Here is a 24,557-nt window from a genome sequence, read left to right as displayed (position 1 = left end):
AACCTTAAATACATTACACAAATAATAAAGTAACACTTTTCAACATGTTGATTAAGGTTTTTCGTGGCCTGCTGACATAAAACAAACAAAATCATGATAAACAATATTCTTTAAATACGCGATTATTCGCGATCCGAACATATCCAAAGATGTTAAGTTCATCGGAAAATATTCACAATTGCAGAAAGGCCATTGAATGAAGGAATGGAAGTTGAGTTATTAATATGTGTGTATGAACTCTTTGTTTGTTTGTTTGATTGATGTATATACTATGCTATTTTATCATGCGTTTTATTGTTCTTTTCAGTAATAAGAAATAAAAGGTAATATCTAATACATATAACTCCGATATCTTTATTATGCTCGCAGGTGTTCTGTCCCCATGGTTTCAAAGTACACTCGTTGATCGAAGCCTCGTCTCCTTCACAGAAAATATCGTCCAACCAAATCTGGCCCGTACCTGCACCGAAATAGATTGCAGCGTAATGGACTGTACCGTAATAGCCACGTAGATCCATCAAGTCACTGGAATTAAGGAGGTTTTTGCTAAATACATATTTATATTCTAAAATGCAAACTGCACATGTACAATCGATGGTTCCTGAGACATGTCAGAAGGGTTGGTAGGTCGGTTTAGTCTTCTTGTTTTAGTAACATGTCCTTTATCTCTTTCATCTGCATGTATTTTCAACAAGTTCTTGCTGGCGATGTTGTATTATAAACACTGTTTTCATGTAGCTTAAGGCTTTTGCTCACGCTCTGTTTCATCCTTTTCATCTTCCTTTGTAACATAGCTGCCGGTGCGTGGGTTTTGCACAATTTCCCACGTATTAAACCCAGTAATGGAACTCCCTTAATGCAAATGACCCCGGGGTTTAGGTAAGAAAGCTTGTCACATAAACTCTTCCCATGAAATCTTAAACAGCTGACCAATGATGATTGATGCTAAAACATTAACTGGTTTACACGGGAAATAACATTAAGTGTTCAAGACTAAATTGTATGTTTCTGCCTTTTACTTCAGAGTGTTTTAGATTTCTTCTGGACCATTAGGTGACAAACTTTTGTCCAGAAATCAGACGCTAACAACTTTAAAAAAATGACACATATACAAATATCTTACAATTTATGCAAGATTTTACTATTATTAGCGTATCTAAATTACTAATCATTACCTACACGTATGTTTAATACCAGATCAAGAATATTTTTATGGTATTAAATGTAAGGCTACTTCATCAAAACAACCTCATCCTCTTAAGCTGAAAGCTGCTTTAAGAGTTTAAGGGTAAACATCATCCACGGACGTTACCACCAATGTTCAGACGGTTGACGTGATGCTTGTAGGTTGATTAAAATTGTGAAACAAATGTACAAATGTCCAATTTGGGGATATGATCCCATGTCATGTGAAGTTTCCATATGGACATTTTTGAAACTACCTAAAATACATAAAGCCGTTATGAAGGCTGCCATACTGGTTTGTTCAGTTCAACGAAAAAATCTCCGGTAGATTTGTACTCACCGCTTTCGTACCACTCAAATTCGTATCCATGGTTCGTATCTTTTCGGAACATTCCTAATTACGAAAGAAAAATGGTCGGCGGTTTAAATTTAGGGTCGGTCGGGCCTCCGGAACCATACATTTTATTTTGATTGGTCTAATTTGTTTTGTTTTTTTATATTTAAAAGGGACTTTTGTTACTCAATCATTACAAATATTTAAAGCGTAAAGACACCCACTTTTTCCCCAATCTCTGGATTTACATTTATGATGATGCCAATTTATTGTTGGACCTTGCATGAATGGGTGATAAAAGCAAATTAAATGTTTACAACGCAGTAAAAAGAAAAACTTTACAAAACCATTTTTGTCTGCATCATTTAGTTATTTAGCGAAATATCTTACGTATCATATCCCAGCTGTCGACACACAACAATGGCAAAGTTACTGGTTATTGAATTACAGACCGTCCCCCACGTTCCATTGTAAAATACTTCCACCCGACCCTCGGATTTCGTTGTACCGTTACGTAGTCGTACAGGATTTGCGACAACTGAACCTAAGGAATGAAAACATACATTTTGAAATTTAAGTCTAACGCGGCTTTGAAAAAGTACACATTCTGTTGTGAAGCTCTACCGCGTGGCACTTGGTTGTCGAGAAGGACTGGTGGTGCCTGAAGAAATGAAACATTAAAATTCAATTTTAACAAGGGTCATTCTGATATGACTCGCAACAATCGTGCCTTAAGTAAAACATATTCACTTGAAATGCCACAATGCGATGAACGTAAGGTTTTTGAATTTGCATGATCGGATTGAACAGTTGATGGATAGGCATACAAAGGGCAAGGATGACACGATGCCCTATATCCTTCCATGAATTCCCTGTGTCGAAAAGCCACCAATGTTGATTCCGCCGCTGAATAGAAATCATGAAACCGTTTGGTAAAAGATTGTTGAGTTAAATATCAAAGTAAATTAATAATGTATATGGAACATACACTGTCTTATTGGCATTCAGCTTTGAATAGGAATGTAAGTAGTGGCAATTTGATGGCTTTGTATAACGTGGATGTATAACAAGTGACATACAAGACAATTTTACCAATAACACTTTAAGTGTGACCTGGACTATTGACCTACTTACATGGGTCTTACATGGTAAACATGTGTATCATCACCAAATGCATGGGCTGGAGAAACCAAAATACAAGGAAATTTGACCAATGACATCAAATGTGACCTTGACGTTCGGCCTACTGACATGTTTCTTTCACGCGACACGCCAAACTCTTTTGGTGAACATATTACAGCCAGGACAAGCCTAAACACAAGGATTTGCACTCTTGTTGAATGCCAACAATACGACTACTATTATATCTGACCAAAAGTCAAAGCCAATACACACATTTTAAAGGAATTCATTATTTGAGAACACTTTAGAGTCCATCATTACGACTAAATATATTCAGTAACTAAGACTACTAGTTCATAATATTATCCAAATATCTTGCTAACGCTTTCGTACATATTTCTTGTTTAATGTAAGATTATTTGATTTACGAATGTTTATAAATTATCCTTTAATAATTATTATTCTAGGCTCACATGCATATTTTCCTTTTAATATCGATTGTGCTTGCTGTTTTTCTAACAATTATTTAATGTTGTTTGTAAACTTTGTAAGTTTGATTGGTGTATGTACTACACTATCATATAATGCATTTTTTCTATCATACCCTTTAGAAATGGAATATAAAAGATGATATATAATACATGTAACTCCAATATCCTCATGATGTCCGCAGTAGTGATATCCCCATGGTTTCCAGAACATACACGCGTCGATCACGCTCTCATTTCCTTGGCAAGTAAAACCTTCGAGCCAAATCTGGTCACTACCAGGACCGAAAAAGGCAGCCCCACGTACTGCCACATTGTCACTGGATATGAAAAGTATTGATAAATACATTTTGTGATACAAGAAATGTATTATTTCTGATTGTTAATCCTATTTCACTCATGATACATGTAGCTGATAACTTGTTTTAGAAATGGAACTTGTATTTCAATGACTACAACTGCTGAACTGCTTTAAGACACCCTCTTGATTCCGGAATTAAAACTGTTGGTGTTCCTTTCACTTTGTTTAATTGTGTAACATCGACTACCAATATATCTTTTGATAAATAATTAATTTAAAGGCCTAGTTAAAGCCTTCTATAAGTACCCCCTCCCCCCACCGGAAAATAAATAGTGTATAGCACACAACTTCTGTGTATTGATCTTTTTCTTTATTGCCTTGTGCCGTCTATCAGATCTCCGATCTGAGTGTCCAGCTGTGCAGTTCTCGAGGATTTATTATATAAATGGACAATACATCTTGTGTTTTAGTTGGTGTTTTTCAAATAATAATAATATTATTATAACAATGCCTTAGAATAAGAATAAGAGTAATGTTATATAAAATAGCCCATTAATATGACCATGATGCTTCACAATTTGGAAACACCAATGGTGACCATGCATTTAAAGTGGATTTAAATATATAAGTTATAAAATTATTCAAAAACTTATCCCTCTTATTTGTTTATTTTTTTTTATTTCCAATCGGTTTAATTAATTAGTACAAAAGCTATGCATATTGTCCATATGTATTAAAGAGACAATGAGATTATCTACTTTAAAAGTGTCAACGCTAAATGGCCCTTAGCCAATAAAGAAATACGCAGGAAATTGGACCCGACTGACAGAATGCAAAAAAAGGAGATGCACAGCAGGGGAATAGCATGACAAGCATTCCTTAAACTAGGCCTTTAAGCGAACCAGAATGTTGACAGAAAGCAAAACAAAAAGCCGGATATATATTGACCATCAACTACTTTAACACAATCAATCGTGTATTTTTATGCACTTATTTAGCGAAATCTAAATAACTTACGTGTTATATCCGAGCTGTCGACACACGACCTTGGCAAAGTTTCTGTTTGCATAACTAGCATAACTAGCACAGACCGTACCCCATGTTCCATTGTAAAACACTTCCACACGACCCTCTGATTGCGTTACGCCGTTAACTAGTCTTATTGGAGTTGTGACATTTGAATCTAAGGAAGGAAAACATCAAGTTGGAAATTTGATTCTTACGCTGCATTTAATATTTTAATAACCTGTTGAAAAAACACATGACCCATCGCATGCCGTTAGCCAGGGGCTTTAAACTTGTACCCATATTGTCCGTAAAATGGAAATATTAAAAAAAAACTCAATTCTAGCATGATTATGACAAGTTGCACTGTCTATTAGGACTTGCATCCACTGTGCTTAAAGGAAAACATATTAACCAGACCTTCTGCAATGCGACCAGGTTTTCAATTTTCGCGATGATTAGAATAAGGCAAATTGAGCTAGTGGTGGATAGATATGCAATGGTGACTGTATGCAGTATATGATTCACTGTATTTATACTAATGTTTGTCGTAACGCCAAATATGCCAAATCCGCCGCTAAATGGATATGATAAAACATTTCCGTGAAAGGTTTTTTTAAAATAAATATTGCAGTATTTATATGAATAATCTGAATCACTGCGCGCATGTCCATGACAACCACGAATTATCGCATATCCATACGCAGTTATTTTCACTAAGCACAAAAGAGTTCCAGCAAAGAAAAATACATTTTTACTTAATTTTGTTTAACTGAGGTGGGAGAAAAAGCATCTACCATAACCGCTCGTGTAAGATAGGTTCATCCCGACTCTTGCGCAGGGTGTTTTGCGGAAAATCGGTAAACCTCGTTTCCGCAAAACACCCTACCCTCGGGTCGAAATGAACCTATCTTACACACTCGTCCATGGAAGATACTTATAATCTGAGCCTTAAAAGTGTATGGATTGTTAAAATGAACTTTTTTTGGCAAATCCAACAAACAGTCAAGAAGCTATTGGTGTTTTAGTTTTCATCACCATTCATGAATATGAATGTGGTGGGCGTTGCTTCACCATTTTTTTTCCTTTAAATATCAAACTTGTTTGCAACGTAAAGTACACTGTTTTATTGTTTTTGGAATGTTTTTATTACAATAAAAACCAATGTTAAGAAAAGACGAGGTATTGATATGATGTATATTTATTATTATTCCGTTAATCTTTATAGTTGATTTATGTTTTTGCCATATTTATGTTGTTAATGGCCAAAGGCTATTTTATGCCGGTCTGCCAATAAACTTTGAAACTTGAAACTTGATATGGTAAGATAATTTTAATTGATGCCTTTTAATTAGAGAGGCTATTACGCGTAACCACTTGAATCGTTATAACTCCGTCTAATTTTAGTAGATTTCCGAAATTCTTTCAATAATAAATTCATTTAGTTAATAGTTTCATTTTAAAGAACCTTTAGATCCTAAGCTTGCCATCTCTTATTTAGTATTCAAAACAATATCATTAAGATGATTTCTGAAAAACAATCAAAGCAAATGGCAAGTGTATATGAGATTTAACATTTTCGAACATATGGCAAGCACCTACACGTCAGTTTAAATATAAATGGTTACTAATATTTTAATAATATGCAACATCACATTGTTCTTATTTTTAAAACTTAAGGGTTGATAAACAAACTTAATTCAAGGTTCATGCTCATATATGAATTAATATTGTACATTTAAATCAATTTTGGAATCTTTAATAGCTCAAGTTCCCCTAGTAGTCGGGAGATATTGTGAAAAAAATGTGCACATTGAGTTATAATTTTGAAACTTGATACACTTGCAGAAAATATGAATATGATTGATAAAGGCCCAGGACCAACTCTGGATTCATCCAATATGGCCGCCAAATTCAAGATGGCGGCCATTACCATAACTATGTTAATAGTTGTGACATTTACTGTGACCTTAATTAATGCCTTGTTTAATGATATTTAATAATATTAAGATGTTGGAAGTGACCTATTTCAAATTTCATACAATTATTCCTCCAAAACAAGATTTATATTGCCCTGGCAACAACAATTTCACTGAAAAAGATTAAATTATCGATTTTAAGGGCCAAGAACCCTATATTTTCATCAGTTGATGCTTATTGCAAAGCATTTAATGTGTTGCAGTATTGCAGGAGTTTTGAACTTAATTACGTGTAACTTATGCTCCATGATGACCAAGAAATCTAAAATGGCAATAATGAAGGCCGCCATAAATATATAATTGAATATTTTCTATCTCTAAATATGTCACACATTTAAATAAATAGAGACGTGTATTTTCATGTATATTGATCATGTTCCAAATGTACCTTAAATTAACATGTTGCATTGACTACCTCAAAGTCAAGGCCATTACAAGGTCAAAGTATGTAAATGCCATAAAATGTGTAAAATTTCAGTATAATTTTCAGCTTATTTTTTATGGAATCTTTGACATAATTAAGGGCAGTATGGTAGCTAAAATGTGGTCAATTTTGCACTAAGTAGGTTAAAATAGAGCTTCACATGCGTTTGTTTGGCTCTGAATTTGCTTTATTTTTGTAATATGAAAATGGTAGATAACTGGACTGGCATAAGTTTAGACCCCCAGAAGTGTGTTTCTCTCTGAATATGCTTGACTGTAGCCACAAACGGAATTGTCAAATCCTAGAAGGGTTCGTGTAGAAGTCTTTTGTGGTTAAGCCGATTGTTATGCTGCTTGTGTGTTTGCTTGACACATGATGGATTTAAATAAAGCTGTATTTGTGATTTTTTGAAAACTGAGTTGAATGTTGAAGAGCTCTACTGTAATATGTTTGACACTAGATAAACTTCATTGCCGTCAGTGCACTGAAATGACTTGATTTCTTTACACTGAATGGTCTCAAGTATCACAAAATTATTGTCAATTGGGCACTTAACAGAGCTTCATACAGCCCCGTTATTCTCTGTTTTGCACAAAAGGTTTTTTGAATACACAGTGAACTTGAGATAAGTCTATATGTGGTGACTGTATGGCAGATATGGGTTTATGGTAGCCATAATGAGGTTGGCCTAACTTTTGAAAAAACCCGTCGGGGGTTTGTTTGAGAACGAGTCGGCTTGACTGTAACCACAATTAGGATACAGAGGGCTGCCGAAGACCTATTGTGTCTTCAAAAGACAATTTGAAATTGCGCCCTAATTGGGTTTGAGGAATTCAGTGGACTTATAGAACATGTTTTTTTTCTCTCTTAATACTGTTTCGACCTGGGAAAAAATGTCAGTTGGGTTATTTGGTACTAGAATATTAACACATTTTGGAAAAACACTATATGGACTAAAAGGTGATACATCCGGCTTAATGGGCTTATTTTATATATAAGTTGCTTACTACTGGATGCGCTAAATCAGGAACATCGTATGGTTGCCTTTACTTTTAATATGAGAAAAGATATGAAATATAATTAAAACTATTTTGTGATTTTATTTTTGTTATGACTTTTTCAAATAAAACGAAGTAATAAGTAATAGCGCTGTCGATATTGGTCATATTTAGATTTTGACATTCAAATGATTTTGACCTTGATTTTGATATGCGATATTAAGTTGCAGTATTTTAAGAGTAATGAAAAATGTATACCTGTCAGAAACATTTAAACTGCACGTATTCACATTGTTTTCATTATTTTAAAAAAGATTCTGAAATAGGAGTGTTATAGCCTTTATAATTTAACGTATTTGAAATTTTAGCATTCCAATTTGATAGAATGTGAGTCTCAAAGAAATTCCAAAAAGATAAATAAACATAAAACGAAGAAAAACATATTGAAATAAAATATGCCCAAATGCATGAAAAATACAGAAACAAGTCCAGTAGAAAAGGAAATAAAATAAATCACGACCCCATCCCCTACGTGTATAATACTGACCCCCATATAATTGTGAACTGGAGATATAAAAATGACCTCCCTAAAAATAAGGCTTGAAGACATATAAATGAAATGGGACCAATGCTCACAGACGTATGCATTGAATCGATGAATTATAGTGTGCATGTTAGGAGTATGTTAATGAATAATGAGCACGGATGTTTTATCAATAAATTATATCAGATATTGTATATATGTGAAACGACATTTCACACAATAAAGTAATTAAAAAGAAAACATACAAATAAGAACAACAGACAAACCGTGAATACTCTGTTTTGAGGGTTATAATTACACTATCAATCAGTGTGCCCATACCAATAAATGATTATGGTTTAAAGTGACTCATTCACATTTTTTGTCAGACATTCAAATAACAAAACCTATTCTTGTGAATTGTGAACAAAATGCTTGTAACAACTATAAAAACTTATCAAGATTTGAAATTAGAGCTCTAATATCAATAAATATCTACAAATGTGACAGCCGATGTTTTATTTTTCTAGGACGTTAGAAACTCTATTGAAAAATGAATAATTTTTAGGCTTCATTTACCAGGTTCTATTTAAATGATTGTCTGCCAGATGCTGTTTGGTGGTTGTTCATTAAAATTAAGAAAAATACATTAAATCCATTTGAACAGAATTGAAAAAAAATATTAGTTTCCAGCTAAAAATACTGCAATCCTTATAATGCCATTGTTTAAAACATTGATGTTATCAGGTTTTTAAAAATCTCATAAGAATATTAGCCGTGCGTATTTCTTCGATCAAAAACATGGTAGCATGTAGGTCTTTTTTTTCTTTTTTTAGACCCTGTGGTAAAGGATAACCCGTGAAAGTACAAGCACTTATTTCCAACGAGGTCCGTTTTTGTTTTTGCTGAAGGGAAAGCATGCGGAAGAGACAGCGGTGGAATACAAGGAAGTCCGGGTGCGATACCCTAGCTCTTTCTCGAAGAGACCCCTTGGTTCTTTTATGTGTTCGGTGTAAAGCATCGATACACGGGTTACAACTTTCCTGGGTTAAACCAGTACTGAGTACACCAATTTTCCAAGCACTACCCATTAAATGTCGAGCGCCAGGCATGGGAGCTACTTGTGCCAACTTTTAACGTCTTTCGGTATGACGCGGCCCACGACCTCCCGCTCCGTAGGCGGACGCCTTAACCAATTGGCCACATATATGATATATTATAACAATGCTCAAAAAGCAAACAAAACAGTCTATGCCGCTTGAAGAGCACCGCCTTCGTTTTATAACCGGAGTTTGATTAGCTGATTAGATTCCTCAAACCTTCTTCCAAACAAATATTTGACAGTGCTCTATCGGGCGGTGGTTTTGTGAAAAGGTTTGTCGAATTGTTTTCAGAAACTAAACTCTCAATCAAACCCTGGTAAAATACCGAAGTTAGGGCTTTGTAAGTGGTGTAGACTGCACTCTGTTTCATTTAAAATGGTGATGAAATAGTAAAATTATCTATGTTTAATGTCTTCATTCAAAGCAAATCATTGCCTTTCGACGTAGCATTTATGACGCAACTTATCACATGGTTTACACACACTGGTACTGGCAAAGCACTCTGTCTTTTACCCAAGAAACAACATGGAATAGCTGCCCTAATCATGTTAAACATGTTTAATGCGTCATAATGGAATTACTGTATACTCTAAATGCCTTTCTCAGATAAGTAATTGCATCATAGTCTAATTTTCATACAATTTTTTTAGTTTCGATTATCGATATAAAGTGTGCATTGTACTATATGTTTTATTCATTGATACTACAAAATAAATACTTTTCTATGAAATAAAAATTTAGAAAAGAAAAGTAAATGAATACTCTTACCTTGACAGTTTGTGCACGTAATAAAAATAATCCCTATCACCAAAAGCTTCCAAAAAGGGCCAGTTTCCATGGTGAAAAAATATTCAACGTTTGTATGTAGCAGTGTCACACTAGTCTGAAGTAGAATCTCATATATAATGGATCTAAAAAATATTTCAGATATACTTTCTTGTATGCCAAAGATTTGTAAATTAGACAATTATGTTTACTCAAGCTCTGTGCGTTCTGTATGTATGCGATTAATTCTATTCTAAAGCAAAACTAAATGAAGAAAATATGGTATTACCATTATGTTACATTCAAAGGCTTTGAGACATTTAATATTTCGTGAATATGAGGCCAGGCCTTTTTTACGATGAAATGCTTAAAATATGTACTTTTCATATTTTAGTTTCGTGTATTCCTCATTTACATTACCCATTTTTCTGAATAATTATATTGAACAACTCATTTTGTTATAGGACCAAATTAATAAGGACAAGTAAAAATGCATTTATCTCGAAATTCTTTATTTTGATTAAAACCTCTTCCGATGCTTAAACGACGATTATGAAAACAGAAGTTTTTGTTGACAATATTTTTGCGATTATACTGAAAACGAGTGCGGTCATTATGGTGCAGACTGGTCCTATTCATTTGAACACGGTTTCATGGTGCATGCTGGTCCTAATCATTAGAACACGGTATAAATGGTGAACACTGGTCCTACACATTAGAACACGGTATAAATGGTGAACACTGGTCCTACACATTAGAACACGGTATAAATGGTGAACACTGGTCCTACACATTAGAACACGGTATAAATGGTGAAGACTGGTCCTACACATTAGAACACGGTATAAATGGTGAAGACTGGTCCAAAACATAAGAACACGGTTTTCATGGTGAAGACTGGTCCTAAACATAAGAACATGGTATAAATGGTGAAGACTGGTCATAATCATTCGAACACGGTATTGATGGTGAAGACTGGTCCTAAACATTAGAACACGGTATAAATGGTGAAGACTGGTCATAATCATTAGAACACGGTATTAATGGTGAAGACTGGTCCTAATCATATGAACACGGTATTCATGGTAAAGACTGATCTTTATCATTAGAACACGGTTTTTATGGCGAAGACTGGTCGTAACCATTAGAACACGGTATTCAAGGTAAAGAGAAAATAGATACACAAGCAGGCATGCATGTGTTGCATCTTATTTTCGAATAAAATTTACAATATATGAACATTATTGAGGTAAAATCAACTGCAAATTTTACATAAATAAAGCGATGATATTATCATCATTTTCAACAACAAAATGATTTTTTGACAATGTTTATTTTTAATGAACCACTATACAAGGATATAGTTCATTTGGCCTATATCTTGCGGGTTATTGATACTCCTTCATAATTGCCTTCATGGTAAGGAACTACCGGGTACGATTATAATCTATCCTGCATTTTTCTGAAATATCATTTTAAATTAGTAATACGCACTTTTTAAAAGATTGTTCACGTTTAAAAGTATCTTGTTATACACTTGATTCTCATGAATACAATATGTACGATGTGGCTGTTCATTATTTGAATAGAGCATATCTTAGGATTAGACTTGTTTATTTAATTGTGAAACATGTTAATTGAACATTATAATAATCACTTTCATTAGTAACATGTTTAACGTGCACACATATACAAACTGCAATAACTTTTTCCATTTGATATTTTCGCTCATTAGTAATATAAGTATCTATCATGTGTTTCCGGTACGGATAGAAAAATCCGACCCGAGGGCAAGCCTCGTTGCCGACCATGCAGCGTACCCGAGGGTCGGATTTTTCGATCCGGACCGGAAAAACAAGATTGATAATTTTTCTTACATATCTAAAATTACCAATTTGTGGAAAAAGCGCAGTAATTTTAAATCACTATTCTACGTCCAATAGTTCCTCTGAAAATCGCGTTTTTACGATTATTTATTTTCAATTTTAATTAAAAGTCTTGCATATCATATATGTGATTGCGCTCTATTGAAATGGCATAATATACTTTTCATAAACCATACAATAAAAGAAATAAGAAGTGGCGCGTTGTTGCGCGTGATTCATCTTACATGGCGGTGAAGACGGGTTTTTCCAGCACTGGTCACATGACCGGAAACACACATCCGGTGTGCAAGAAATAGCATTCGAAACCCGATATTAAAGGTAACCAATATACACAAATGTGACATTTGGATGCATGGTGACCCCATGTTAGTTTGGTATGATTTAAAAGGATTTTGCGTGTAGAAAAAGAAAACACAAACAGTATACATTTAATCATATTGACAAACACACAAGTCTGCGAAGAAATAGTTAAATCCTCCAGTAAATTTACATTCTACTGACCGTTCCAAGGCGGTACCTAGTATATGTAGTGTGTTGTTTGAGGAGTTATGTGTTGTTGTTCTATGTTTCTGGTTTGTGATTGTTTGTTTGTGTGTGCTATGTCATTGGCGTTGACCCTGTGTCGTTAAACAGGGTTTATGTTTACACTTTCGACTACTGGACTTGTTTCTGTATTTTTTTTATATAAATATTCATGGCCTTAGTTGCAAAATAAGTCAGTTCATGTCCAATTTCAGTTGAAATAAGAGCAAATATACTAATAGTAATAACTTTACTGTTATGTATTTTCAGTCATTTATATACGTATAAGAAACCATCCACCGTACATATAATATATATAATGTTTGTTAGTCGTAAAAAGGAAGTATCCTTACTACAACATGGAAACAATTTGAGTGTATAATATTGACGATATTTTGGGGATTTTTATATTTCGAAATTTGGCTCCTTCTTGTGCGTAAAGGGTAAACCCCGACGCATATGAATTTACTTTTAAGATGGGTTAGACTTTGCTTTAGGAAAGCAATATAAACACACTTTACAATACTTTTACTTACAAATGTTTCAAATTTAGACTAAAGACTGAATATAAGGTCACTAAAGTATATATATGTAGAGTATTCATTTTTTAGTCTGTATGAAGGAAGTAAATTAAGGTTTATACGAAATATTAATTATTGATTAATGGTTATGTAGTGTATACTGTTTTATGCTGCTTGGAGAATAGCTTTGCATTCTATTGTATGTAGATATTAAAATATGAAAATAAATATAAGTCTAAGTATATCATTAAAAAATATTAATACCGAAAAGAATATAAAAATCGAAAAACATTTAATTTGGACAAATATCTAAAAGAAATTCGATGTTTTTGTATATTTTTGAAAGGTAATTAATACCTAATTTGTATCCGTAAATACGATCTGCCATTCAAACAATTTTTCATTCATCAAACTATTTCATTCATGTGACTGCAGTAAACCCACGCATTAATCGAGGAACAAATACTCGCTACTGGTCGTGTGATTTGTAAACTAAACTAATCGCTCGCTATTAAAGTGACACTCTTATTTAAAATCAATACATACTCATGAATATCAAACATAAATTTTGACTGATCAACATTAAACTACTTTACTAAATAAAGCATTTAATAGTAGAAAATATTAACTTCTGATAACAACTTTTTAACTGTGAATTTAAAAGCAGAAAGTGCAAAAATATTAAATGACTGGTGAATGCTAAAATGTTTACTGTGGTCTATTATAGTCTCATAAGGTAGAAATACTGTGTTTTATGCTCATTTCTTTCAAATAAGACTCAATTTCATTCATAAGAACCATTGTTTTTGACATTTATTCATCTTTTTAATGAATAATAAAACAATATTTTTATTTGATGTAAATCTTACTTGGGAGTAAGAGCGCAATTTTATTTATTATGTAATAGGTACAGTACGAGATTTCCTTCATAAGTGTCCTCTTACAGACGTAAGAATCCGTTTCACTAAATTCGGACAAAATTGTTGTTCGTCCTAGCGAAACGGCTTCTTATGTCTGTAAGAGGACGCTTTTGATGAAAACTGTATCTATTACTAGTATAATTTAAAGTCCAATATCGCTTATATTATCGAAATCAAACATCCCAACCTCACCCGGCAATATTTTGCCATTACATGCATATTTCTGCATATTTCTGATAAACTTAATATGAACTAATAATTACCCTGCATAAAATAGTTTCCTCTATATTGTCTTTGGGAATTCTTGTGATATCTTTAAATTGTAATAGTAATTACATGCAAATAATTAATAAAAAGTTATTTGAAATACTCACTTCTCTGCATTTATCATCGTCGGCAACCTCGGTACTTTCCTCCGTTACACTTCATGCATACCGTTGGACAATTGACTGACAAAATCTCGTTTTAATAAATATGCATGAGGCAGGAGAGACAACTCTTCTTCCAATGAATTTGCATGTTACACTAAAATATTGTTCAATAACTGTACAGACTCAGTAAACTCCGTGGCCGTGTGGTCTTGACTATTGTCAAATATTGTTGTACTGAGAAGGCGGACGCGGTTCAACCACGGCAATCGCCAGAATAGTTTTTAACGGTAATGCATCTGGTACTTTGCGGAACCAATGAAACTGCCTCATTAAGTATTCATGATTACGAGATTTTCCTAGCTAAATTGCCCACGGTACACAACGAAGCATAGCGTAGTGTGTATCGGCGGTATCCGACGATGTGCATTTATGTGAAACTGGATGCCTGGTGATCCCATATTAGTTTGGCAACATTTCAGAGGGTTTTATGTGCAGAAATATACAACACAAAAATACACCTAAAATCATAAATTATATCCCACAAGCCTCTATGGCCTTACAGATTGCAATATAAGTAATTTCACGTCCAATTCCAGTTGAAATAAAGGGCAAATATATAACTGTAATAACTTCACTGTTCTGTTTTTCAGTCATTTATATACGTATAATAAATCACCAACCAAACATCGTATTATATATATAATGTTTGTCAGTCTTATAATGGGAATCATTATTAATGGAACAAGGAATCAATTCGAGTGTAAAATTTTTACGATATTTTGTGACTTTTATATTTCGATATTTGTCGTATTCTAGATTGTTAAGGATTAAACACGACATATATAAATTTACTTTCAAGATACCAGATAGTCTAGATGAAGTAATAGGGAAATCAATAACAACTCACTTTACAATATTTTCAATAACAAATGTTGTAAATTAAGACTAAATACTGAATATTAGGTCATAAAAGTATGTATATGTAGAGTAATTTTCTCCTACATGAAGGACGAGAAGACAAATTAATACGATATGTATTGATTATTGGTTATGACTATGATCATTTGTAACTAATACTGTTTTATGCTGCTTGGAGAATAAGCTTGCATTCCAATTTATTTTTTTCATAAATTGCAAAGAAATATTTGTATATTAAGTATAAAATTCATTAAAATTGTATAAAAAAGAAGCCATTCTATATAAAGTAATAAAGAAAAGAGCGAAAAACAGTTTTGATATTATTTCTTAAAATAATTTGATATTTTTGTATACTTTTGAAAGGTAAATTGATACCTATTATGTATCTGCTATTAAAAAAATTCGTCATTCATTAAAATATTCCCATTTATGGTTCAGCAGTAAACCCACGCATACATTGAGGAACATATACAATATTCACAGGTGGTTGGTTAGATGATTAGTATTTCATGTATTAACACGCATACTATTTAAAACTACTGTATCCGCTAACTTATAATCAACATGCGTTTTCAGAGGGATTTTTCAAAGAAAAAATACGGGTAATAGGATCGCGAAATCAGTGCGGCGGCCAATCAGGCGGATATCGTTAAAATTCTGTTTTTAAACTTTATTCTCTGTCATAATAGGAAAATTGGTCAGAAACAAATCTTTGAAAGTTTTCTGGAACACTTATAATTATGGGTCCCCTCAGGACAAAAAATAGGTCGCTATGTCAAATTTTAGAAAAAGAAATTGCTTTCATTAATTCAATAAACTTTATCCAGTTGTTTGAAAACTTAGTCAGAATTATTTTCTGTCTTGAAAAAGTATTAATAAGGGTCATCTCATGTCAAAAACAAGGTCAGGAGGTCAAATCTTTGGGGAGAAGAAGCTCGTCAGGAATTCAATAGTTTCTATCCAGTTATTATGAAACTTGGTCAGAATACCTGTTTGCATGTTGACTTGAAAGAGTATGAATACGGGTCACCCCATCTACAAACCTAGGTCAGTTTGAAAAAAATAGGAATCAAAACCTTGTCATAAGTTCAATAGATTTTATCCAACTTCAAATCTTAGGGAAAAATCCCCGTTATAAATTCAACATTTCTTATCCATTCGTTATGAAACTTGGTAAGAATAATTGTCTTCATGTTGTCTTGAACATTTTTAAATATGGGTCCCATCAGGTCAAAATATAGGACACCATGTCAAATTTTAGACCAAAGAATTCCCCTTCATAAATTCAATAGCATGTTTATTAAAGTGTTAAGAAACTTAGTCAGAATAGTTTTCTGCATGTTGCCTTAAATAAGTATAAATATGGATCACCTCAGGTCAAAACCTAGGTCAGTAGGTCAAATCTTAGGGGAGAATAAGCCCTATATTAAATAGTTTGTTTCCAATTATTATGATACTTAGTCAGAATACGTGTTTGCATGTTGTCTTGAACAATTATGTCAATGGATCAACACATCTCAAACATTACATCAATAGGTCAAATCTTAGGAAAGAAATCCTCGTCATGAATCCAAAAGGTTTCATCCAACTGTTATGAACTTTTTGGCGTGAATAATTATCTGCATGGTGTCTTGAACAAAATATGAATATGTGTCACCTTTATGTCCCAAACTAGGTCACTAGGTAAAATCTTAGAAAAAAATCCTTTATACCAACTTAAATGATACTTGCAAGTCTTTCCCGGCGTATATTTAAATTTTTGTTTGTGTACGTTATTTATGTGGAAGTGATAACAAATCGACCTTCTGCCATTTGTAGGGTTTATCATACGCTTTCCAGTGATATATATATATATATATATATATATATATATTTTCTATTGAAATAAAATTGATATATCACTGTTTCAAACAGTAATAATATCAATTTGATGTGCACAAAAAGTGCAACATATTAGAATCTACACTGAAACAAACGATTATCATCTATATATACAAATTAAAGATAATTTAACCTACTTCTAAGCTCCTTTAGTTAAACGGACTCGATATTTTTCTGTTCAACTAAAACTTAACTGTGTGATTTTAACAGGAAGCCCTTTTGTTTATTGCTCTTCTTCGGTCTTTCCAAATAACACTCTGCCTACACAACTCGCCCGTGTGTAACACCTTATTGGTACTCTTTTGTGGCTTCATGAAACTTAGTCATGTTTGTCTCGAGTTGATATAAAGAACTAAGTTAAGCTTAATTATGGGTCGTAATCGGTCAAAATGTGAGTATCTCGTTGATATACAATTAATGCTGACACTATAGAGGCCACATTTGCTGCCTAATCTTCATTTATGCAAAATATCCATGTTTGTCTCGAGTTGATATAAAGAACTAAGTTAAGCTTAATTATGGCTCGTAATCTTTCAAAAAGTGAGTATCTCGTTGATATACAATTGTTGCTGACACTATAGAGGCCATATTTACTGCCTAATCTTCATTTATGCAAAATATCCATGTTTGTCTCGAGTATGATATAAGAACTAGGTTAATTATGGGTCGTAATCTTCAAAAAAGTGAGTATCTCGTTGATATACAATTGTTGCTGACACTATAGAGGCCATATTTACTGCCTAATCTTCATTTATGCAAAATATCCATGTTTGTCTCGAGTATGATATAAGAACTAGGTTAATTATGGGTCGTAATCTTCCAAAAAGTGAGTATCTCGTTGATATACAATTGTTGCTGACACTATAGAGGCCATATTACTGCCAAATCTTCATTTATGCAAATATTCAAGAGCTGTGGGCATACATTGTATTTGTAAAGATGAACAAGCTCGGAGGTATTATATCCATGGCTGTTTAAATCAATAAAATCTTTAATATACCTGATATTGATTTTTTGATTATTTTTCTAAAATGATGCGCATACTATACATTTAAATCTACGACCTCGTCACAACCCCTATTGTTTATTAATTAAAATGACAGTGAATCAATTGATTTTACGTAACGATATGCACAATGTTCAGCTATTTTTGGAGCATATGCTCTTACCTTCTATCAAATGTATTGTTGTTGTTTTGTAAGTGGTCTATTGCTCCTCCTTGCAAAAAGTGTCTTGATTTCACAAATGAAAGAACGACCTCGGCACGTTTATTGTGATAACCAGTTGGGGGAAGTTCGATATGATCTTACTTTCTTCGTAGCTTTCTATACATGAAGTGGGTTTTCCGAATGTCAATTGGACGTATGTGTGGAGCAAGGTTTCCATGTTGAGTAAAAGGTGTCACTAAAGAATCCACTACCGTTCTATGCACTTGTTCAACAAGGCTTATACTGTTCAAAACAAAGTATTGAGTTTCACTTGGCACGCTTTGAATTCGATTGATGTGTTTGTTTGGTTGTTTGGTTGTTCGTAGCTTGGGTTTCCTACCAAATAATCAACAAGTTTATTAACATGTCCCAGTGTTCTCCACACCGTGGGAGTTTGTCAGTGAAAATGTTAAATGCCCTGTTAAAGAAATGAGGACATAACCTCTTCGTTAAAAACATTCGAATTGTGTTCAAACATTGTCGAACGCAATATATCAGAGTATCCTCTCTCCAAAATATTGGTGAAGTGATAGCAACTGTGTAGTATAGATTGGTCGTGCAATGATACCTTGTGATTTTTTTTCCAAAATACTCCTTGAAATTTATTCTCTGTAAGCGTCTCAGCACAATGTACGTTTAAATGTGTGTAATATTCAACATAAACACAATTTCTCAGAATGTACGACATCCGCTATTTCAACATCGAATCTTTCTCTTTCTGTGTGACCAACAGGAATCAAATTGCAAGGATATTATTTTGGTACATGGAGATTACCGTAGAGTTTCTCTCAAATAGTTTTAGGATTATGATTACTTAGGAAAACATATTCACAGAATATCAGACGGACATCGTCTGAATCGTTGATAGTATCAAGGAAGACTCCGTACCCGATGCACCCGCCCACATCTTTTTTCATCAATGTATAGAGACTGTATTGGATGTAGAATTGCAGATCCCTGTCGTCTAAAAAGAGAGTACCCGGCCATGTGCATAGCAAGTGTTTGTCGTTATCCGGGACTTCTGCCAAAAAACTGTACAGTGTTTACTGCATTGCGATTCTGTGAGGGTTTTTTTTTTAAAATTAAAGCAAAAAACGTTTCGGTCGTTTGGTAGTTAGACGTTTTAACCACACTTGGCCATGCGGTGATATCACAATTCTGACAATTGGTATATTTTCACGACCGTCTCTTTGATCACCTGAAGTGATTATTGCAGCAACATTATCGGTGGATGGATCGAAGAGATTATCATCGTCAAAGTCTCCTATTGCAGTACCTTCTAACTGACTTCCAACTGGAAAATAACTCCTTGGGAAGTCATCATTCAACGTTTTCCAAATATGTTGCTACACTCACTAAGTGATACTAATAACTATTTTGTCGTGTGTCTATTAATGTCACTATATCCCATATTTCATAGCACTGTTGACATCAATGTTCTGTCCTGGATGTATGATTCTGAGTTAGTATCAATCTTTTCGTCAGCATCTGAAACATTTTCAAAATCATTCCTCTCAAAACTCGTGTTATCTAATTTAACTATGTATTTGGTAGAGTATGAATACACGTAATATGTTTTTATAATAAGTAATTATTTTCCATATAAAATAAAGTTCTTATCCTTTTGTTTTAACTTCACATAACATTTTAATGCGGATGTTTTACTTGTATATGTAATGGCATCTTAGTTATTAGGCTTATTCTTACAGTTGGGAATGCCAACTTTGTATCTATATTAAGGTCAAAATTATAGGTAAAAGGTCACTAAAGCCTGTGTTGTATATTTTCTGATTAACATCTGATACCGAAACAAAAAAGAACATCATATTAAAAAAAAATCATGTCCGCCAGTTAACTCATGTTTGCACCATTCTCCGGACTACTTTGCTTGCCTGTTTAAAAAATAGATAAATAGTGAACCATAGAAAGATGTTAACATTAAAATGCACAGACACCTTATTTGCAAATGTGGCAAAATATACTAATTTGGACAAAAAGGTAGATGATTGAATATGTACGGAAAATAGCAGAAACAGAAATGTTTATATCTTCAAATATGTTTTACAGCAATGCTCTCCCCTTCACTTTCTCCTTTATATGAAGGGGCATTTGTGAGTTACAGCTATAAAATTAACGTTACCCTCAGTGGTCCTTTAAGATGCCAGTATAATATTAACTAATTAATGGTTTGTTTTATATTTAGGTAGTGAATGTTAAAATAAACACGACGGTAAATTATTGGAGCCATAACATTTTGTTATGCATTGAAAATGTTACAATCCGTTTTCCTTTGCAGTGCCAATGGGTGATGGGTGGCAAGTGACATAAATAATTATTATGATCTGTTAGGTTTTTTTGTTTGTTTGTTGTCGTTTTTTTGTGTTTTTTTTTTGGGGGGGGGGAGGGTTAAAGGTTTGTAAGATTAAAATATTAAAAAAATGGGAAATGTTATCCGACACAAGATTGACTTTGGGTTGTGATTAATGTAAAAGAAATTAATAAAAATTAAAATCTCATCGATTTCGTCTGTAACTTGCATACACTACAGCTTAAAGTTGACATCGTAAACAACTGAATTTCCACGTATTGTGATATCGTTCCGTAGGTATTGACCATTCCCCCATCATTGACAAAAGGTTGTACCCTTGTACATTTTAAAACTTTAGCACTGCGTTTTTTTTCAGAGAAGTTGCGGTAACGTTGCTGAGTTCATGCATAATTTAGCTGTTCTATTTTTTAAAGCGATTACTTGGCTTCTGTTATATACTGCATCTGTATTAATTCGGTGTGTATTAAAGTGCTCAAATACTCAAAAGAAAAAATAGCATACACGTGCATTAATTCAGAGCAAACCATAAATTGATATCTTTAATTAGGAAAAACATGAAAACATAATACATATTAATATAATAGTTCACCAAGAACAAATGTGGCATGGACCACTCTCTCCCCCGCCTGGGTGCGGTAGATCCTATTTTTAATTCCCGATTCCGTCATGCCAAAGGACGTTGAAAATGATTCTAATTTGACTTGTTCTCAAAATTATCGGGAAGAACGTGGAAAGTTGGAGTTCTCTTTGTTGCTTGAAGGCACAGGACATCTGTTTGCCGTGTATATTTGCCTGATACTAGCCACGTCAAAGAACTAAGTGATCTTTTCGAAAGGAGCTCGGATCTTGCGCCAAGATTTGATTGCATGTTGGTCTGTTTCTTCAAGAGAACTGGACATTGTGGTCACTTTTAACTCATGTAACGTATGGATTTACATTCACTTTGTCTTCTGATGGCAAACGGGCCAAGTCATAAGTATCCAGAACTTTGTATATTCTTAAATGTATGTGTTTTTAAGTTTTCTAAATCCCTTCTGCTATACAAAAATCAAGAAAAGAGATAGATGTAGATTTTCAGACCAACCAACAAACATAAATGAAAAATATCATATTAATTTAAGCAACACATCATTGATTTAATCGTGCTTTTATCTTACAATAAATCGCTCTTGTTTGTCCGAAATAACACTAAATTATAATTGTGTACTGTATCACATTTTCATTTTTACTCGGACATTTCTTAACGGATACACATGGAAGATCTAAAACAAAAAATGCAAGAGTCCGATGTTGTTACGCTCTCTATAAAACATTATATACTGACAATATGAAAATAAAGAAATGGAGTCACCATCTTTGCGAATTCATTCAAATTGTCATCATTTGTGAAATCTTGGTCTGCCTTTGTGGTAAGTTCCAGAATCTCTTTTGCGATTGTATTCTCTGTTGGTTAAATGGGTTTGCAGTCGTTTGAAAACGTTGTCTCTTCAGAATTGCTGTGAAAGTTTGAAGATTCGTTTTGTATTTTAGCCATATCTTGTTGAATTGGCAGTTCCTAGTCGGTATGGACTTTTTCTGTGGTTCATTCGTGTTATGCAGTAACTAACGTTCTCTGAATACTTCACCAACCTCAGTAAACAATTCAGCCAGGCGCTCCTGCAATAACGGAATCAAATAATGACACCTTTCATATGTGTATTAAACAATACTGTTTTTAATAATGCAATATTAAAAGTGTGAGACCTGTGATGCGGCCTTCTCTCAAAAGGGTGATTTAAGGAATCACACAAGAATACACCCAGGAGAGAAGCCATATAAGTGTGAGACATATATGGCTTCTTTCTCACACAAACGTTCTATAACAATTCATGTAAGAATACACCCAGGAGAGAAGCCATATAAGTGTAAGAGATGCAACTCTTCTTTCTCACACAAACGTTCTATAACAATTCATGTAAGAATACACAAAGGAGAGAAGCCATATAAGTGTGAGACATGTAACGATTCTTTCTCACACAAACGTTCTATAACAATTCATGTAAGAATACACACAGGAGAGAAGCCATACATGTGTACAATATGTGGTGTTGCTTTTTCTTATACATTTTATTCACAGACACATACACCATCACATACAGGAGAGAATCCATACAAGTGTGAGGTATGTGATGCTGCTTTCTCTCGGAAGTGTGCTTTAAGGATTCACGTGAGAATACACACAAGAGAGAAGCCATTCAAGTGTGAGATATGTGATGCTGCTTTCTCTCGGAAGGGTGATTTACAGAAACATATAAGAATACACACGGGAAAGAAGCCATTAAAGTGTGAGACATGCAGTGCTGCTTTCTCTCGGAATGATGATTTACAGACACATATACGAATGCATACAGGAAAGTTGCCATACAAGTGTAAGATGTGTTATGCTGCTTTCTCTCAAAGAAAGTCTTTTAAAAACATATAATAATACACACAGGAGAGAATCCATACAAGTGTGACATATGTGCTGCTGCTTTTTCTCAGCAGGGTATTTTACGGAGGCGTAAACAAATACACATCCAGGAGAAACCGCACAAGTGTGACATGTGTGGTGCTGCTTTTTCTCTTAAAAGTATATTACAGACGCTTATACGAAAACACATCAGGGAGAAGCCATACTAGCGCATCATATGTGCTGCTGCTTTTTCTCAGCAGGATACTTTACAGAGGCATATACGAATACACACCAGAGAGGAACCGTACGAGTGTGACATACGTGGTACTGCTTTCACTTTAAAAAATAAATAACTGAAGCATATACGAATACACACAATAGATAAGCCGTACAAGTTTGGCATATGTGATGCTGCTGTCTTTCTAAAAAGGAATTAACGGATGCATATGCGATTATACACCAGAGAGAAGCCGTACAAGTTTGGCATATGTGATGCTGCTGTCTTTCTAAAAAGGCATTAACGGATGCATATGCGATTATACACCAGAGAGAAGCCGTACAAGTGTGACATATATGATGCTGCTTTCTCTCTGAAAAGTTTATTTACAGAGGCATATGAGTAGAGACAAAAGAGACGTAACACACGTGTGAAACGTTTGTTACCGCTTTTTCTAAAAAGAAATCGAGCATGCGAAATCAAGAGTGGATAAATTATCAAATGTTCTATTAAACAATACCTGACCATTCTATGTTTATGAATTTAATAAGTAGTCTGTTTTAAGAAATATTTTTGTATTATTTTAATAATGCTTACAGAAAAATGAATTTTTCGGCAGTTTAACCAAACAATTGAGATCTGTTCTACTTTGAATTATCTTTAAGACTGTATTGAAGGTACTGATTTCAAAATAAGCTGATTCTGAGACGAAAAAGGTAAAAACTGTCCATTTTGAGAGAGCAGCTTTAAAAAATCAATAGTCGAGTATGACGTTCCTCCTTTTTTCGATAAACTTCATGCCGTGACTTTGAATATGTGCGCCTGCCCCCTTTCCCCCTTCCCTTAGTCCTTCCCTTCCATCATCCCTGTTCGATGCTGTCCTCATCCAAGCAGCATATTACTTTCGTATCTCTGCTGCGGCACGACGGGATTTCACGACAGTCCCTGGAAAAAATGCACGTACGCAGAGCTACATTTTTTCATGAAATGGGTATTTACAAAATGCATTTATAATGAATTGGGTACATGTTTGTATATGAAATTCTTTATTGGGTAGCTTTTAGATGTGAATTGGTTTTTCTGTTGTTTGTAAAACATTTGCCTACATCTCTTCATGTATTTCTTG

At 33.8% G+C, this 24,557-nt stretch overlaps 1 protein-coding gene across 5 annotated transcripts in view; it reads right to left on the bottom strand.

Annotated features, from left to right (window-relative positions):
• Positions 1-14,486, bottom strand: part of LOC128244786 (deleted in malignant brain tumors 1 protein-like) — a 49,640-nt gene extending 35,154 nt beyond the window's left edge. For 4 of the 5 annotated variants that reach the window (XR_008262991.1, XM_052962864.1, XM_052962863.1 and 1 more), the window contains exons 1-5: positions 10,231-10,443; positions 4,448-4,613; positions 3,283-3,449; positions 1,910-2,063; positions 338-525 (exon numbers count right to left, since the gene is read on the bottom strand). Coding sequence is in view for 4 of the 5 variants with exons in the window: in XM_052962864.1 (XP_052818824.1) it covers positions 338-525; positions 1,910-2,063; positions 3,283-3,449; positions 4,448-4,613; positions 10,231-10,300 (745 nt within the window). In the remaining variant the exon portion in view is untranslated. Of the gene's footprint in view, positions 1-337; positions 526-1,909; positions 2,064-3,282; positions 3,450-4,447; positions 4,614-10,230; positions 10,444-14,450 lie in introns of those variants that run through there. The other variant, XM_052962861.1, reaches the window with a different exon arrangement.
• Between the last annotated feature and the right edge of the window lie 10,071 nt (positions 14,487-24,557).

Source organism: Mya arenaria, chromosome 8, assembly GCF_026914265.1.
Source record: "Mya arenaria isolate MELC-2E11 chromosome 8, ASM2691426v1".
Classification (NCBI taxonomy): domain Eukaryota; kingdom Metazoa; phylum Mollusca; class Bivalvia; order Myida; family Myidae; genus Mya; species Mya arenaria.
Note: the sequence above shows the minus strand (reverse complement) of the source record. Positions and strands in the feature narration are given on the sequence as shown.